The sequence below is a fragment of the Rhea pennata genome, chromosome 26, assembly GCF_028389875.1.
Source record: "Rhea pennata isolate bPtePen1 chromosome 26, bPtePen1.pri, whole genome shotgun sequence".
Lineage (NCBI taxonomy): Eukaryota > Metazoa > Chordata > Aves > Rheiformes > Rheidae > Rhea > Rhea pennata.
The window spans coordinates 4,294,397-4,312,080 of NC_084688.1; the positions used below are offsets into that span (position 1 = coordinate 4,294,397).

The 17,684-nt window shown below is 42.5% G+C and overlaps 1 protein-coding gene across 2 annotated transcripts; it reads right to left on the bottom strand.

The window, feature by feature from the left end:
• On the bottom strand, positions 1–17,550 carry METTL2A (methyltransferase 2A, tRNA N3-cytidine). Of its 2 annotated transcripts, XM_062595774.1 has the most exons (9): positions 17,443–17,550; positions 15,566–15,657; positions 11,216–11,577; positions 9,482–9,531; positions 8,939–8,999; positions 7,729–7,868; positions 5,823–5,929; positions 5,545–5,610; positions 1–4,206 (listed from the first exon to the last, which is right to left on the bottom strand). In XM_062595774.1, the coding sequence occupies exons 1-9, from the start codon at positions 17,529–17,531 to the stop codon at positions 4,055–4,057; spliced, it is 1,119 nt and encodes a 372-aa protein (XP_062451758.1). In that variant the 5' UTR covers positions 17,532–17,550; the 3' UTR covers positions 1–4,054. The 2 variants fall into 2 exon arrangements, with proteins under 2 accessions (XP_062451758.1, XP_062451759.1); XM_062595775.1 differs by lacking the exon at positions 5,545–5,610.
• Positions 17,551–17,684: the final 134 nt, after the last annotated feature.

Sequence of the window (17,684 nt, forward strand, 5' to 3'; positions counted from 1 at the left end):
TGGGAGAGAAAATGATTGTGTCTGGTCTCAACAGAAGCTTTTAACGACTAATATTCTAACAATAGAAGTCACTAAGGATGATTGCTGGGTTTCCCATGTTCCTGTGCTATCAGAAAGGTCCTGAGAAAGCTCCAATTTTCACTGGAATTTCAGATTTACTGTTTATTTGGAAGTGAGGGTATCAAGAATACTCCCAGCCTTCTGCTCTCTCTACCTCCCCTGTGCCCCTTCTGCCTCCAGATTTCTAGCTCATCTGTGAAATCAGGATGCTCCAAGAGGAAGAACGTACCTAGGGATGCAAAGCTTCTTTTGCCAGTCACTGGAGCCCTAAGCATCACGACTGGATTGAAAGCCTTTCCGGAGGCTTGTTTCTGGCTCAGCCCAAGTCACAGGCTTGATACCACAGTTCCTACATGAAAGGGTTACGCAAAGGGTCAGAATAAGTGATGAGAAAGTTCCCTTCCAGCCAAAACAATCTACAAACCTCCAAGGAAATCCACCATCCTCTGGCAAGAGTCAGGACGAGGCTTTCTGAAGTGTAACAATGTCTGGCTCCAGAATCACAGGGGCAGCGCCTCAGAAGACCTATGAAATCATCTCTTCTGCTTGGGAGGTTTGACGAGCTACGTTGGCAGTGCTGTAAGCTACAGACCACAAGGCTGGAGCATTGGGAACAAAACCAGAGCAGATATATTCAGAATGGCTTTAAAGCTAATGGAAAACCAGACAGGCACTCAGCCTAGCTTCTCAATGTAGTAAAGGTGAATTCAGAGATCTCCTTTGCACATGCTAGAGAGCCATTGGGAACCCAGCCTGCTTAGCAGGCCCAAGGCAAGGAAGAGCAGAAGCTGCTGCGAGTCAGGACCAAGGTACCTGAGTACCTGAGCAGAGCTGTGTGGAAGGCAAGGCTTGGAGTAGCAGGAATGCAGCATTTTCACAGAGAACAGAGCTGACAGAGAATAATAAAGGAAGCTCAGACAGTATCAATCTGTAGGAGGCCTGGTTCAATCCAAGGCCATTAACTTGTTGCTTTCTGAACATCACCAACATGACTGGAAACAAAAGCATGTCTGCCCAGCATGGTTCATTCTGAGTGCTTGCTTAAACACTTCAGCAGAAGCAGAATGAAGAGCATTAAGAAAGGCACTGAGCCACATCAATGGCTGCCTGCTCACAGGGCTGCAAGTTTTTGCATGAAGCCCAAGTTAAAACCAGGCAGACAACTGGTTTTAACTTCAAAATAAATTACTAGTCTTCATTTTCTCCCATTCAGGACTTTAAACTTAAAGGGGAGTCCATTAATTTTAAATAAATCATGTTCATAATTAAAAATATTTCTCCTGTGCTGCTTACAAAATCTTGGATGATTAATAAGGCACTTTTCAAATCACTGTAATTCACACTCATTATGGTGCTTGTTTACCCGAGACAATAATTTTTCTTCCAGGAAGATAAAGACATCCCAGAAGGAGAGCTCCCACCAGAGACAAAGAGGAAGAGGACTCTGGGAACTGCCTCAGGTACCAGTAACATATGGGAGGTCTTTCACTGAAAGCAACAGAGCTGGCTACATGAATCATGTCACATTAAATGCTAACAAGACTTCTTTGCTAGGTCTGACTTTTTGCCTGGGTAACATGAGGAGACATGAGGTTGTTCTGCTCCCAAAGGCCTCAAGCTGTGGTTTGCCTAGACTTTGCTTGAGGTACCAACCTTGCCAAGAGGCCAGATTTTGTAGGCCTAGCATGAAGACACAATAATGGCTGCACAGCTTCTGGTTTGAGGCTGGCTTGTGTGCACCAGAAGCCAAACATATTAGGGGCAAGGAGGAGGGACTGAAAGGGAAATTAGGCTCTCATTTTTTTTCTCCTGCTTCCCTTAAGTACTATGGTTTCCTTCTGCTTCTCAAGCCCATAAGCTGAGCGGCAGGAATTGGAGAACCAAGGAACACACACTCCTCCTGGGTGCCGGCTTACCCACACTCTGTCCCCTAGTGAAGATGCGCCACGGGCAGGTCAGAAATGAAGCATGATTTTTGAGTTGCCTTTACAGAAAAGGAGAGAAAGTGTGGAAGTAGAAAAGATCACAAAGTAGCTGGGAAGGAAGACTATCTCTCTACCACATTTTTGCCTTCCAAAAACAACTGCTTCGAGCCTATCTCCTCCTATATCATTTGCAGACACTCAATGGTCTCTTGACCCTTCAGACAAAGGTTGGAAGCACAAAAAATCAAACAAGAATTCTCTTCACAGTTGTTTGATTTCTTTTCAATATTATTAACCCCACCTAGATTTAAAAACAGCAAGGGTACATCTCCATTCCTGCTACAGCACTGCAACCTGCCTTTGTGCTGGGTGAATGGATTTGCTGGGTCATCTTTCTGCAGGAAGGGATGAAAGGTCCTGACCCAGAAGCCTTCCGTTAGCAGATGTACTGATACCTGCAGGTTGAGACAGTGATTGTGGAAGTTATGAACCGATCATGCTGCCAAGTGACACAGAAGAGAGCACCACTGTGGCTACTATGGCCCCTTCCAATGTTCTACAGAGCAAGATGCTCCACTCCACTCACTGAAGACTCGTGTAGACTCTCCCAATGTAACAATGACATTTCCTCATCTCTTTATCCTTTCTCCCTCATTTCAGGACAGCAGTTCTCTCATCACCTATCTGTCCTTCTAGTTACAGCTATTGTTAGGCATTTGTAAGCCATGAATACAACTGTCCAGCTAACAAAAGATATGTACTCCAAGCAGCATGAACTGCTCTTGAGCTAGCAGTACACACACCACAGGCCTTGCTGCCTCATGAATTAAAATAAAGTAGGGGGCATCAGGCAAGAGCTATGATAATGGAAGAGAAGACAAACTGTAGTTACTTAATAGTGTCACGAATTCTTCAGATCAGGAACCCAGAAGCACTTGAGTTTCTGTAGAAGCCTGATTTATATTAATCCAGCCAGCACTGGAAAGTGTTACCACAAAATTTATTCTAATACCTGCTGCACCACACCTTAAAAATAACAAAAGAAAACAAGCTGAGATAAAAGATACTTGCTGTCAAAAGTGGGGGAATGCCTACAGAAAGCCACAGTGCTGTCTTCCTCTAAAAAAATAAACATAAGCGGTAGACATTCTTCAGATTTCTTATCACAGACAGCTGTCTTGTCTACTTGGGTTTAGCACACCACAACAGAGTAGCTGTGACCTTGGGGCTGTAGCCAGTAAAAACAATTCTGACCTTTCAAGCAGAAAAAGCAGGTAATGGATTTGATGTAAACCCTGGCCTTATGTACTGCTTCTGGTTCCCCGCAGTCCAGAGGTGCCCCAAAAAACCAGCATCAGCACCAAAATTTTGAAAGCTGGATTCTCCCTGCTGTGTACAGCTCCTGAACTATAGTATGCTAGCTCCACAGATGAACATCCTTGTGGACAGTAATGGCAAGGCAGCACCATTGGCCTTCTCCGCAGGTCATGTGCACACTATGAGGCATCCATGATGAAGCTAACACAGGGAAGTCAGCAAGCTTCCTGTTCATGCCCTTGTTTGGTGTATTTTAACATCCGGATGTGCACAAGCCTGAATGACTAGAAGAGAGCTGGCTGAAATAAGCTGGCTAAAGGATCCATATTAGGCCTAACAACCAGTTGCAGAGAAGAGCAGATTTATAGGTTGCCTGGTTTTTGCTCCCAAGATAAGAATACACAACACACAGTCGAAGCTGAAGCTATCCTTCTGTTTCATGTGGAAATCCAGAGTAAGAGTGTCTTGTTACTCAACTTGCTGAGCTGCTGTACGACAGCAGACGAACATTTCTTAAGTTATTAAAATCATGAATTATTTAAAAAACCAAGATCACTAGTAAGACATTAAATACTGCTTGGTCTCCTTTTAGAGCATTCCTCCTTTGCACAGTTCACCTGAAGTGAGAGTAGGCACTGTAAAAGGCACTGAAGTCCTGTGTGCGCTGGCCTTCTTATCATCACATCCCACCAGGAGGAGAAACTGCACATGGCTACAGAGAAGCTCCCACCTAAAAAGCATGTCCCTTTTCCTCACAGCTGAGGGGAAACAGGCTTGCAGTATTTGCACTGGATCCACACTCGATACATTGTCATTTGTTTCCCTCGGTTCACTTGCAATCGCCGATCAACCAAATTCTGGATCTTCTCCAAGCCAGCTGTTGTGAAGAGATCATCTAATTCATCTAGAAGCAGAGAGCAGGAAATTAAAGATGCTATAGCTTTCATTTAACTGATACCTACCCACACTGGGGGCTAAACTGAATTGAAAGACTGGCTAGAGGAAATTCACAGTCTCAGTCTGACAGGGAAATGTAAAGATCACGCAGGACTTTGCTATCGTATTATGGGTGGATTAAGATCACAGTTTATCTAGTTTCCCTTGAGTTTACCTTCTGCCAAGGAAGGAAAGAAGTACTTGGAGGACAACTAGAATTACAGAGACTGGACACAGAGAAAACAACAGCAGTTCCAGACACGGCTACTGCCTCTAGTAACCAATAAAGGATAGACCCCTTCCTTGCCCCTCTCTCCAGAGGGATTTCAGAATCTGTAAGAACAAAGAACAGGATCACAGCTACACTTTTAAAATGGTATCAATAAGATCTGTGCTATATAGGCTGGAGGGGAACTGGATTAATTAAGGTTTAGTTGGAAAAAAAATCCTTAAAAAAACCACACCCAGCTGGGGCCCAATCAAAGCATTAAGAGCCCTCAAGGCTGCAACACCTCTACTGGCAGGTATTCCTGACCAAGCAAATAAATATCATAGTGCCCTAACACACTGGCTGTGGGCAAAGCCAAGCCGAGTCCTGCTGAGCAGCAGGGAGCTAGTTCAACTGCAGCCTGGGAGCACGTGATTTGTATGGAGTTTCTGCAGAAAAAGGCTAACAGGTCCCAGCTTGTGCTCTTTTATCAGATGCCTGCCATAGTGAAGTGTTTGCCAGACACACATTAAACATTAATATTTTTGTGACAAACAAGTCTCATGCAGCGGGGAAAGGAATAGTCATGCCATGAACTCTAAAAACTCTGAACTCTAAAACTGACCATGCAGATGGGCCTCAGTAGAACTGACTGAGGTGCAAGTTAGTGGTAAGTGGAGAGAAATACAACCCTTGTTGAACATGAAGCAGCAACAAAACTGGGGAGGCTGCCTCAACCCTGTGCCAAACCATGCTCTTCCTATTCCCTCTTACGAGAATAGTAATGTTAAAAGAAGTCCCTTCAAGTGGCGCCCGTCTCCTTCCATCCTCCCGAAGCAATAGGACGCAAGAAGAGCTCCTCCAATCCCATCCCTCCCAGTTAGTAAACATAGGTCTTTCTTTAAGACAATTCTCCACTAAATGAGGAATGCATTATGCTTATCAGAAAGTGACAGGCCAAGGTCCCCATGCAATCATTAGACACTTAACATTTCATACTGCTCTAGGAAATAAGGCTGAAAAGAGCTAGTGGCAAATACTCAGCACAGGAGCAAGAAGAGGTGAGAAAAGGCAGATGGATGTTTTCTAGTCTCCCACCTTGTGTGAAGAAGTAGACTCTGGTGCCATCACCTCTGACATAGAAGTTATCAGACAGACATTGACCTTAGGGCAAGAGGGATTTAAACAGTTACCAGCTATCATCTAAAAATCAACAACTGCTATCCAACTGCATATAAAACAAGAAGCACTTCTCCTCCCAACACATGCTGTGCTTAAGGGGAATTAAGTCTGCCTCCTCAAGAGGGCAGAGACTGTTCCAGAGAAGCATCATCTACTACTGCTCTGGCAAGACTCCCCAGGGGAAGGGAAAATACCTTTCTTAAACCGAAGCTGGGCCAGGTCGTAACGGCCATAATCTCGTAATAAAATCATTCCTCCTGGCTTCAGAAGGCGACTCAGTCTGTTAACAATGCACTGCATCCTGAGGAAAGAGCAAACAGCGGTATTGCAGCAGCCTGCAAAATCATGCTTGTTTTCATAGCTTAATAGGATGAATTCAGCTCTCCAAAAAGAAAGTACAAAATTGCACATGTGTTTAAATGTCTTATGAAAAGCTACTGAAAGATAGCACTTTTCTGAGGTCTCTCACACTTAGGTGGATTGATTTTATTTGGCCTTATTTCTGGCACTCCCCAGTTCTGCTTTTTTCCACAAGCACAATTTAGCCTTCCACAGCAGGGACAAATTGCTCTCTCTTACTAATTACAAAAATAACTCTACTGTTTTTTATAAAACAAGCAAAAAAAGTGAATGTGAAGAAAAATGCTGTGGACTAAAAACAAGGGAACAAGAAAGAAAAAACAAGACCATGTAATTTATTTGCATCACTTTTCTCATTCATTCCCCTTCTGCCAGGTTGTAACACATTCCCACACTAAGATCTCAGTACTGTTCTAAACTTGTCCCCTCTCTTCTCCCCACCTTCTATATGAGAAATTCTTCTGGCCTTTGCCTATAAATCTACCAATATACCTTCCACAAATGAATGCTGAGTGCCCAGAGTGGCTGTAGTGCGGAACAGGTGAGCTACTGGGGCCACAGGAAGACTTCAACTACAGCCACTCAGCACTTCGGAACGTCACACCTGTGTTGTACCATAATTAAACCAAGGATTTGCTGCAGCAGCAAGTACCTGCAAATTCTATTTTCAGGGGCTTAAATAGAAAACACAAACTGGACCAGACACAGGGCAATGTTTTCCCAAATTTTAATTTTCCTTGATATGAAGGGATCTATTTTGAAGCTTTACACATACCTAGCAGAGCCCTGCCACATAAATACACACTTGGTGTTTACAACTTTGCATTAGCTCTACTAGTCCTGTCTCCATATACTCCAGTGAGGGCTCAGGTACATCAGCCGAATCAAAAAGTATTGCCAAAGATACCCAGAAGTATTTCTCCATTGATTGTTGCCCATCAATACCCATCCAATGTTCCCTATGTATTTTCTTGCAGACTTTTTTCATTTCACATGATTACTTCTGTTTCTTGCTATTGCAGAGTTTATGATGACAATAATTCAGCTATTAATGACTAATAGCATCTCTGCACCCTGTATGTAACACAGAATGTGGATCATACAACATAATATTTACTTATTTCTTTAAATAAACTACATGGTACCACACGGTACACACCATTTTATTATCTAGCAAGTGCTGAAACGAAGTAATTCATTACATAGCAAGCTACCAGTCTCCTCCTCAACTTAGAGGTCCAAGGACATCATACATAGCAACACCGAGGAGTAGAGTGAGGCATTTGTTAGTAAGTCTAGTTGCTCTCTCTAGCTTTTTTGCTACAAGATCTCTCGGTAAGAAGCAGTTGAAGTAGGAGAGTCTTCTTGATATTCCTATAATCATTAGGTTGTGCATCCAAAAAAGCTGCAACTTTCAAAATGTATCAGTCATACAGGCTGTTTTAGTCCTTGACATTACTATGAGATGAGTAAAATTCTTATTGATCTCAGTTGTAGAAATGAACAAACTGAGACGCTAAGATTATGGAGACACTGCCAGAGACTTTTAGGTCCAAGACACAGGTTGACAAAACTTTAATAAATTAATAAGAAGCCTTATCCAAACTGAATGAAATGGAAGAAGATGCACAGCAACAACAAGTTTTTATGTTGGCTGTATTGTTTTAAAGTTTCCCTATTAAGGAATTTCAGCTCCATGTGCATTGTCTTCTGCTATCACAAGGAATTATTAGGACTTACTTCTCTGGGAGAATTGCTGAGAGGACAAAAATAAGAATAACAATGTCGAGACTTTCTTCTGGCATTGGGAAAGGACTTTGGTCGTTGCATAGGTCATGGACAAATGCAAAGCAGCGTGAAGAATCATATTCTGCATTGGTCTGTAATTAAGGGAAGAAATGTGAGAGATAGTAGATTCTGATCTCAGCATTATCCGGACATCGGAGCATTTTAACTTCCATTAATAAAATGAAGTGTTCAAAGGCCTGCTTCGGCCCCACTGGATTAACTGAAGTATATAGCACATGGGAGATTTACACAGAGCTTTGAACTTTTTACATTCAGTCAAACAGCACTCCCAAAAAAGCAAAACTAGGTTGAGGGATTAAAACAGTGGTTATAAGCAAGGGATTTACACTGTTAAGCTGGAAATATTTACAAAAGTGAGTGTGTTAGGGTCCCTCTCTATAGCCCTGAAATCAATATTCATTTTAGTTATGAGCAGACTACTCCCTATACCCCAAACATCAAACCTGGTTGCTCTTAAAATGACACTTAGACTCTTAAAAGAAGTAGTCTTTTTTTCTGAAGATGCTACTACGGATTGTAGTCAGCATCTATAAACAGTACTTGTGAAAGCTTAGAGGATGAAATGGTATGCTGGATCTGCTGCTGTGTCCCGCATCTCATCTCAAAGTGACTGATTATATTTCATACTCCATACATTCTCAGTTCTGTTCCGACCCAAAATTTGTTAAGATTTGCCATCTGACTAGACCCCAAGCTCCTCTACAGATAGCAGTACCCCTCCTCAGCAGTCTGTGCAGAAACAACCAGACCATGTTCCTAGAACTGCAGTGACAGTAAGGCATACACAAATCAAAAACAACTTCAACTGCTGTTAAAAAATAGCCTGAATGTTTTCAAGGTTCAGCAGTTACTCAATTAAAAGAGCACTGGATTTAGAGAAGTGCTGCCAGCCAGAGGAGAAAGGAAATCTGGTTGACATGTCTGCCACCAATATGACATTTTGTGAACTCCTGCTTCCCTCACTTCTACAATCCTTGATGGCTCATTTTCCTGATTTACCAGCACCATGGGTCAGCACCAGGGCTAGCTAAAAACAATAAGCTGCCAACAGACCTAGACTGGTGTCAGCTATGGAATATTTGTGTTAATGTGCAACTGGCTCTAAGTACTTACTACTTTCGTAAGTCACTGTTGAATTTACCTGGACAAGATCCACAGCTATTGTAGAAAAATCACAGCAATAAACAAAAAGCCCTGGGTCACTGAAATAAATAAAAGAAACTATCAACATTTGTATAAAGGTGCTCCACAGAAATGAGAGAAGTGTCTTGAACGCACAGAGCACAGAACCGGGAGCCAGAAATCCTGTATTTTAATCTCTCTCTGCCAATGATCTGTTGTGTAATATCTTGTGGATCACTTTGCTCCTTCATGCCTCAGTTATTCTCATATACAATTGACCACTTAAAATTCTGCCAGAAGGAGGAGAGACTGGAAGCCTGTATGAAAATGCTTTGAGAATGAGACACAAAAACTAGCATCATGTTCTGTTGGTTGCATTCTAAGACTAAAGATTTTCAAGCTCAAAACATTGTCATTTGAAGTCATAGATCACAAATGTGTCATTTGCATCTAGCCTCCTCTCTATGAGAATGTCTATACTAAAAACACATGCAACACTTTTCCAATTTTTTTCAGAGCTTGGTATATCATGCAAGGAAAAAAGCTATAGAGAAGTACTTACTTGTTGGTTTGTAAAATTGGGAAAACTGTATTTCCAGCACCACAGCCAACCTACACAGACAGAGTCGTGGGTACATAGTTAAAAATCACTTCTTCAGCATGTCCCATGCAGCTAATTTCAAATCATCTCTCTACAGCAAAGCAACAAAGAAAAACTCGTAAGTAACAACTGAGTATAGCAATGAGCATTTGCAAATCTCACTGCAAGATCTGACTATGATCAGCTCTGGGGAGCAGGCGCAGATACAATCATTTGTGGGAAACCACTACCACTAAGTTATCCCACTTCTAGCAGGAGTCTAACTAACAAGCTATATATTCTTATTCTTCTTGAAAACTGTTACTGCTGGAATCCCAAGCATAACAAACACTATGAGTCACTGAAGCAGGGGCAAAGGCCATGGGTTAGTTGCATTCACTTCCATACAAAGACAAAGCAACGGAGAAAGAAGCTTGCTTTATTATACCCTGCTAGTTCAGAGTTTCCTTCACTAGATGTTCTTCCTCAAGTTACAACTAGGCCTGCAACGATTCTGCCTTATTGTTCTTTCTATTTGTTTCCATTTGAAGAGAAGATGGCCCACACAACTGGGTTTGCGGAATTTGCTTCAAAATATTTAAGGAATCAGTAAATTTGAAATAGACTGAGCAGAAAACACAAGTGATAACCTTCAGTGACAGAAAGCACTGAAAATATTCATGTGAGTCACAAAAGCCACGATAACTCAAGACCATGAAAGCCTGAGGAAGTTTCAAGGACTTGGATCAAGCATAACTCTAAAAAACACTTTGTGCTGACTCTCCCTGGAATGGCAGAGCTCCCACAGAACACAAAGCATTCGACAAAAATAAGGGTACCTACGCTGAGCAAACTTCAGAGAGGTGGCAGAGCAAAAGCCTATTACCAGGTATGAGAAGTCTAATATTTAGAAGTCCTACAGACTTTTCTGGGACATCCACGATACTTCTCTAGGCAGTAATCTGAGATTTACCCTGTTATTAGACAGACCACAAGCATCCTAAAACCCAGCACCTTTTTTTTTTTTTTTTTGGGGCTTCCTTGTTTCACTTTATACCACAAAATGTGAATCAGTCAGGACTAACGCTTAAAACGTAAAGGACGGGAAAGCTTTTACAGATAAGTGAAAGTATCAACTTCTTATACAAAAGAGTAACTTTTTAAAGCTTGTTTCAACAACAGATGGTAGTAGTTTGCATTTTAAACTTTCGAAACCTCTTATGGTCCTTGTGATCTATTAATTTACAGTCTGAATCAACAGAATCCCAATACCTTTAATTCAGTTCTAAGTTGCTCCTTGGTTCTGACTTTATACTGACTTACTCAAGTCAATTCATCCCATCCACTTGCTGTTTGTCATGAAATACAGTTTTATGTCCATTACCCAGTCACACTAATACTGATATGAAAGATTGCTCTACGGGGACAGCTTCTCTGAATCCTTCCAGCATATCAAATTCTGGAAATTTGATAAATTTGATAAAAGGAAAGCTCTCTCCTCACCCGTATTAGCTTTTCCTTTGTTATTTAGTTCCGTACAAGGCTCTCAGATAGGCTTGTTTGGAAATCTGTGTGCAAAATTCTGTGAAACTATATGACTTGGCAAAGTATGTGATGACCTGCTACATATGAAATAGGATCTTCAGGCCAAACAGATTTTAGTAGTAATTTTTACATAGCTGGGAGATACGTTATGCTTTGTTTTACAGACATTACCTCTAATATACGGTAAGTTGCAGAGGATCCTGGGTAATCTCCATCACTTTGATTCAGCTCACTATGTTTCTGGGTAGCTGTCTCCTCTGTGCAGAACTCAGACATGCTTTTTATCAGGTTTAACTGACTCTCTGCCCTGGTTTCCAATGAGCAATGTCCATTTTCACAGCTTCCTGGCTCTTCATTGTTGGTTTCTTCTTTGTAACTGCATTTGTATCCAGAAACCTCATTTTGATTTGGGTTTCTATTTGGTGCCAGCTCAGGAAATTCAGTGAACAGCCAGTGTCTGTCCTTGAAGAAGCCATTTTCATGGATTTTATAAAAATCATCCCAGTATCTGTTAGCATTCACCTCATACTCCTCTGTAAATACAAACAAAAATGTCACTGGCAGTCAGATCAGAAGGTCCCAGAGTTTAATCAGTTCAGACAGTTAGGGATCAGCACAGACATCTATTCTGCCGTCTGCTTTAATAAGTAAGGTTATTGATCGAGAATCACCTTGATTTAAATTGGGGCATCTCACATGAACACTCTGCCTGCCTTCTCACAGCCACTTTGTTAGGAGTGAAAAAGGGGAAAAAGATAGATGAAGAAACTGTCTGTCTTCTGGTAGGATTTAGAAGAACTTGGCAACAGAAACAGCCTCTTTGAAGAAGACCGGAATGAGGAAATCCAGGCTTTACCTGCATCTCTAAGTCATTCAATTCACCAGAGCAATTCACTTGAAACCTTGTGACACTAAGTGTCAAGCACTTACAACTTCTAAGGAATTCTATGACAGGTGCCTGGAGCTGAAGAGCTCCCGTCTGACACACTACCCAGTTTTTCAAATCGTGAAACAGAAAAATTAATCAACTACACATGCATGGCCTAAAACTCAATCAGTATGTGCACAATACTCCAAGATTACACGAGAGCATGTTTTAGAGAAGCACTGCTACAGTCCTGTCTGCAGCACTTCACATTCCACAGTTTTGTACACGTTCAAGTAGCATGCATTTATGAAATCACAACAAAAGAGAGGAATCAAAAGAAGTGACCACTGTCCTCAGCTTTAAAGTACCAGTGTACAACTAAGGTGGATAGATTAAAGTTGATAAGAATTAACTTTAGCAACAAGCATTATCATTTTCACATCAAGTGGATACATTCCTGTAGCAGGCTGGAAGAACTCTCATGAAGCCATGATCTAAATGAAACTAGAGACATCTGCAGAATTCCTTCCACAGAACTTAATAGATTTCAAATCAAATTCAGTCCTAGAGGAGCTATTTTTCCACAGAACGTTAAGAATCCAATTGGTTTTCTGAATTCTCATCAATGTCACGAGCTTTCTGACCTGGGAAACGAGAGCTAATTATAGCACTTATGACTGTAATCAACTGGAGGTATTAACATACAGGGCCAAAGATCCCAACTGCATTTCAATAATGTGTAACTCCTCAGTCATCTTTGCACAGCACCAGGTTCATTACAGAATGCAAATGATTCACCTAGAATTAAGGGTGATGACTGTATGTGAGAATGCATAGCCTTTCTCCAACATCTGCTAAGAGCAGGATTAAGAGAAAAAGAAGATATATATAAATTGGAGATCAGTATTACCTGAACTATAGACTATTTATTAGTCTTTCTGAGACGAATACAAGTGTTTAGAAGACATCAAAAGGAAGAGAGTAAAAAGGAACCAAGAATACCTGGAAAAATCTGTAGCCTCAGCCAAATATAGAAAAATCCCCCCTGCTTTAACAAAGAGTCAGAAGTCAGTCCTAAATATATTTTTAGTAAGATCTATCACTGAAGCACAAAGAGCTATATATAAAAATAAATCTCTTTATCTCAATTACAAGGATTTGCTTCTTTTAAGAAGCCTTGTCCTTAAACACTAGGCCAAAATAAATTTTAATGTCTGATTATTTGACTACAGCAGAAACATTTGTGCCATGGTCTCACCATACCTCAAAGTAAGCAGGGTCAAGTCTGTTTAATATTTGCATAAGAGACACTTAAGGAGTGCTAATGTCAGAAGAAGAAGTGTTATTGATTCAGTCTTTGGTGCTGAATCCAGTCCTGAACTGTCACTTCTTCCCTGCACTAGGCACATACACAAGGCTGCTGGGGCTGGAAATGCTCTTTCAGCTAACAAAAATATAATGTTCTGATTCCTGTTGCTCCCTACACATCCCATGACAGTCTCTGATACAGGATGCTTACCACAGGCACTGTGACAATTTTCCAACAGTCATTTTGGACTACCCACAGTTTTGCCATGGTATAACCCTGAACAAGACATTATGTTCTTCTTGTGTTAAATTGCTGTGATATTCTGTTGGATGCTGCCGAAAAGCTGCTATGCTCCCAGATGCATGGGAGCTTTACTTAAAGCTCTTTCACCTCACAGCCTAGTGTCTTCAAAGCACTGGGATAAAGGATCAGTAACAATATAAACACAAGAAAGCAAGGGACAGCTGATAAAGATCTAGTATTCAAAGCTAAGAATGACCGTAACAATCTTCTAGTCTGATTTTCTACACAACTTATGCCAGAAAAATTCACTTAATATTTGCTTCAAGATTCTTTTTGTGGCATTAACCCATAGGGACATTGCCACGGTAGAGCTACTAGATTCCTCCAGAGACCTTCTTGATAAGAAGTTCTGACTTTTCTGCTTGTCTTTGTAAGGACACCCCGAAGTCAAAGCCTTTCTCATTCTTTCCTGTTGCAGAAGTGCAAACAAAAATAACTGTTAACAACAGACAGTAAGAGAACCATAGACCCCCTGAATTACATGGAGGCTAATTATGGAGCCTCAAAAGAAAACCAAAAATCTCTTCCACCTTTCTTTGTTCCCTGCCAGCAAATACAACTTCTACATAGCACATAGAACTTCTCCCTTTCTTCAGAATACATTCTGACAACCCAAAAAGTCCACAGAATAATACAGCCATAATGACCAATAGCCTGTCTTTGTTCTCCTGCTTTAACATTTTTGATTCTTGAAATACTAGACCCTTCAGGCACATTTCGCTGGGCTGGCTTCCCTAAGTTTCAGCCATCCCATTGTCTCTACATGCTTCCCATTGAATAGGAGCCATCAAAATTTGACTGGCCTCCATTGTTCAGTCTGGGAAATAAATCATGAAGACTTGACAAACTGTTCTAACAGCAAATTTCTCCACAACTTCGTAGTTGTTTATAGGTTCTCTAAGTGTGACAGACAACATCCCGTAATGTTAACCAGATTTTAAAATGAACTCAACACAATGGGTATCACAATAGAAACTCTTGGATACTTCTGGGAATCTAAGAAATTAGGAGGGTTGCTCTTTGGTATAATTAAATTTGCTATTTGCTATTGTGAACACAACTGGAAACTATATGGGATGTGTCTAAATAACTCCAATAGTGTTCAGCTGTGTATGTACAGATGACACACTCAATTTAACTTGAACAAAAGGAGCTGATCCACCCTTAAGCTTAGCAGGATATAACAAGACCATTATCAAACAACTCCTTTATCGTACCAAAGAACAGGAAGCCATTTCACCACCTTCGGAGAGGCTCGATGATACTGAACAGGTGTAGAGGAAAGATGCAATATTAACCAACTCTAGAGCAACTTCAAAAGTATTGCTTGGTTATAGAGCTGTGCACCTTTAGCTTGACTCGGATTCAGGTAAGCTTTGCATTATGGACGTACCAGTAGCCCTTAAGCCAAGTCTGCGGAAAGAAAAAAATGGAATTCCCCTTTCTGCCTCTCTGATGAGAAATATTTAAATAAGGATAAAGCCATTTTATTTCGCTTCTGATTTAATCATTACCACACTGTTCGTTAACTTCATAAAGATTAACACGGATGCTACTTTCTTAGACCTTCTCAAGAGAAAAGTTAACATTAGAGATAGCACCACAACATGCAAACAAACAAGAAATTAACAGTTAGAAGTTAAGCTTTAGACAGCAAAAGAAAGCAAAGAAAATAAAACTAAATGAGGCTCTTGCTCTACACTGCAAGATTTTTGACAGGAAATGCAAGTATTTAAACATACACAACACAAACAAAGAAGTTCAACCCAAAATGACTCTGCCCAACTAAGATCACTTCTGGTCTAGTAGGACGAGCCTCCGGAGAAGGTGGAAAAGTCAAAAAGAGGTAAATTAAGAACAGAAATATTCCTCCTCCTGTATTTTTCAACCTTAATCACTAGATGATGAATTCTGAATGATTTGAGAGGGGACAGAAGGGAAGGGAGGAATAAATGATGATGCACATGTAGATCTGGCCAGACTGTTCTGCTGTTGTATGTACAAGTCAAGACTTAAGTATTAGAACAGTATCTAAAAGTACCTTGTTTATCTTGTGGCAATAGCTGTGAGCTGTTCTCTTGAACTTTACTTCTGGCATTGGCTTCTTGTTCTTCTGACCATTCCACATTATCCCTGTTGTAAAAAATAAGGTGAACTTAGCTGGGAATGGCAGGACAAAGAGAGAGAGAAGAAAAGAGAAATGTCTATGTAGCTCACCAAACTGACAGTTATGGAGCTTTCCCATAACTTCTATAATTCTATCTCAGTACCAACATAATGGCTGTCACTGCGTAAGGATGGCTTCCAGTTCTAAGAGGATCATAAGCTGGACAGGATCCCAAGAGGTATGTAATCTCTCCCCTCACCCTTTCTCCTCTTTGACGCTCAGCCAGTTGTAGAGAGCTCATATCATTACTACAAGACTACGAGGACCGTCAGCAGGAATAGGCCTCCTTGGAGATGAACTGCGCTTCTCCCATAGTGAAAAACACTAGTTCCTAAAAGAGTGACTGGCAGCTAGCAGCTTGCGTGCTTTCACTCAAGCAGGTCATCAGAATGTACAGTTTGATCTACCTGCCCTAGAAAATTACATTTTCTTTCTCACGTTAACAGAAAAAGGGCAGAAGGGGTTATTTGGAAGGTAAAGGGTTACACTAATATTAAATCCAATTATGAGAAAAGTATGCAGGAAGCTTTAAAGCATTAAGAACCTGTTAATAACATAAATGTGCAGTCATTGTGTAGTCATTAAAATGATTCACTTAACCTTTTATTTTTATTAAAATAAGTGAATGAAAAACAACACAAGGATCAAGAAGCACTACTCTGGCCCCAGGATGAATTAGTCTTTTGATATTACCTAACAAAAACATGGACTTAAGCATTAAGGTTGTGAAAAAATAGATTACTAGGAGTTAGCTATTTCTGCAGGGAAATACTATTGAGGGTATGCTTTTGTAACATAGCTTTGATACAGTGTAGTCCCAAAATGAATGACAAGCTGATGTACATTTACTTTATTACAAATTAAATATTGCCAGTTCTCAAGAGAGAGTAGCAGCCAAAGACCAAATTGGACACACTTACTTCAAAAATGCAGAATAGCTTCAGTTCCCAGTAAATTCCACTCAAATTTTAGGTGCTTAGAATTTCTTAAAAAAATAGAAAATAATAGTAAAAAGCTTCCTCCAACCACAGGCGTCCAGTTCCAAGCTAGCACCACCTCACACTGCTACTGTGTCATGCGGTAGCACGTGGGTGATGTGTCCTTGGTTCAATTTATACACCAGCTGCTGAGGTATACAGATGAGAAAACAGGTGGAGGATTGCGAGATAGAGTAATTTATTACCTACAGCAAGGAAACCACTGCTCTGGAGCGAAGCAACGCGCTCTCCTGAAACACTGCTGGGGGAAGGGGGTATCTGGGCCGCTTCCACGGCGCTTCCCAAAGGAAGGGGGCGGATTGGGGGAATCGGCGCTGCCGAGCACCGGCCGAGCCGGGCAGGGCCCTGCCCCACCTGCGAGCTCGCACGGGACCGCGCGCCGCGCTGGCGGCGGCCTTGCCGGGGGGCGCGGGGGGGGGGGGGGGGCGGTCGCCCCACAGCCGCGGCCCCGGGTCGGCGGCGAGCGCGTGTCCGCGGCGAGGCCCCGACGCGGGCCGGGGGGGGGGACAGAGCCGAGGCGCCAGCCCCGTCGCCCAGCGCCGCAGCCCCCTCGAGCCGCAGCGCGGCAGGATGAGCCCCTGCCTCCCTCCACCCCCCCGGCCAGGACCGGGCGCCGAGCGGCACCGCACGGCGGCAGGGCCGCGCAGCCCCCTCCTCTCCTCTCCTCTCCTCTCCCCTCCCCGCCCCCAGCCGGCGCCTCCCCGCGGCGGCTGGGCGCGGAGGGGGCGCGGGCGGGGAGGCGGCCGCCCTCACCACGCGTTGTGCTGGAAGAGGCGGCCGGGGTCGGTGAGTAAGCGCGTCCCGAACGGCCGCCGCTTCGCCGCCTCGCTGGGCGCCGCCATGACGGGCCGCGCGGAACCGGAACCGGAAGCGCCGCCCGACCAGAGCGAGAGGACGGGGCGGGGTCACGTGGGGGCGGGGTCACGTGGCGCGGCGGCGGCCGTTACCCCGGGGCCACCAACGACCACCGCGGCCGCCCCCGGCGTCAAGAAACG

Excerpts from the sequence above, each read along its gene's own strand:
- METTL2A (XM_062595774.1), bottom strand. The coding sequence starts at position 17,531 with ATGGCGGCGCCCAGCGAGGCGGCGAAGCGGCGGCCGTTCGGGACGCGC. Across the intron at positions 11,578-15,565 it reads ATTGCCACAAGATAAACAAG|AGGAGTATGAGGTGAATGCT; the intron begins GTACTTTTAGAT and ends TTGTATTTACAG. Across the intron at positions 9,532-11,215 it reads CAACTTACCGTATATTAGAG|GTTGGCTGTGGTGCTGGAAA; the intron begins GTAATGTCTGTA and ends CTGTCTGTGTAG.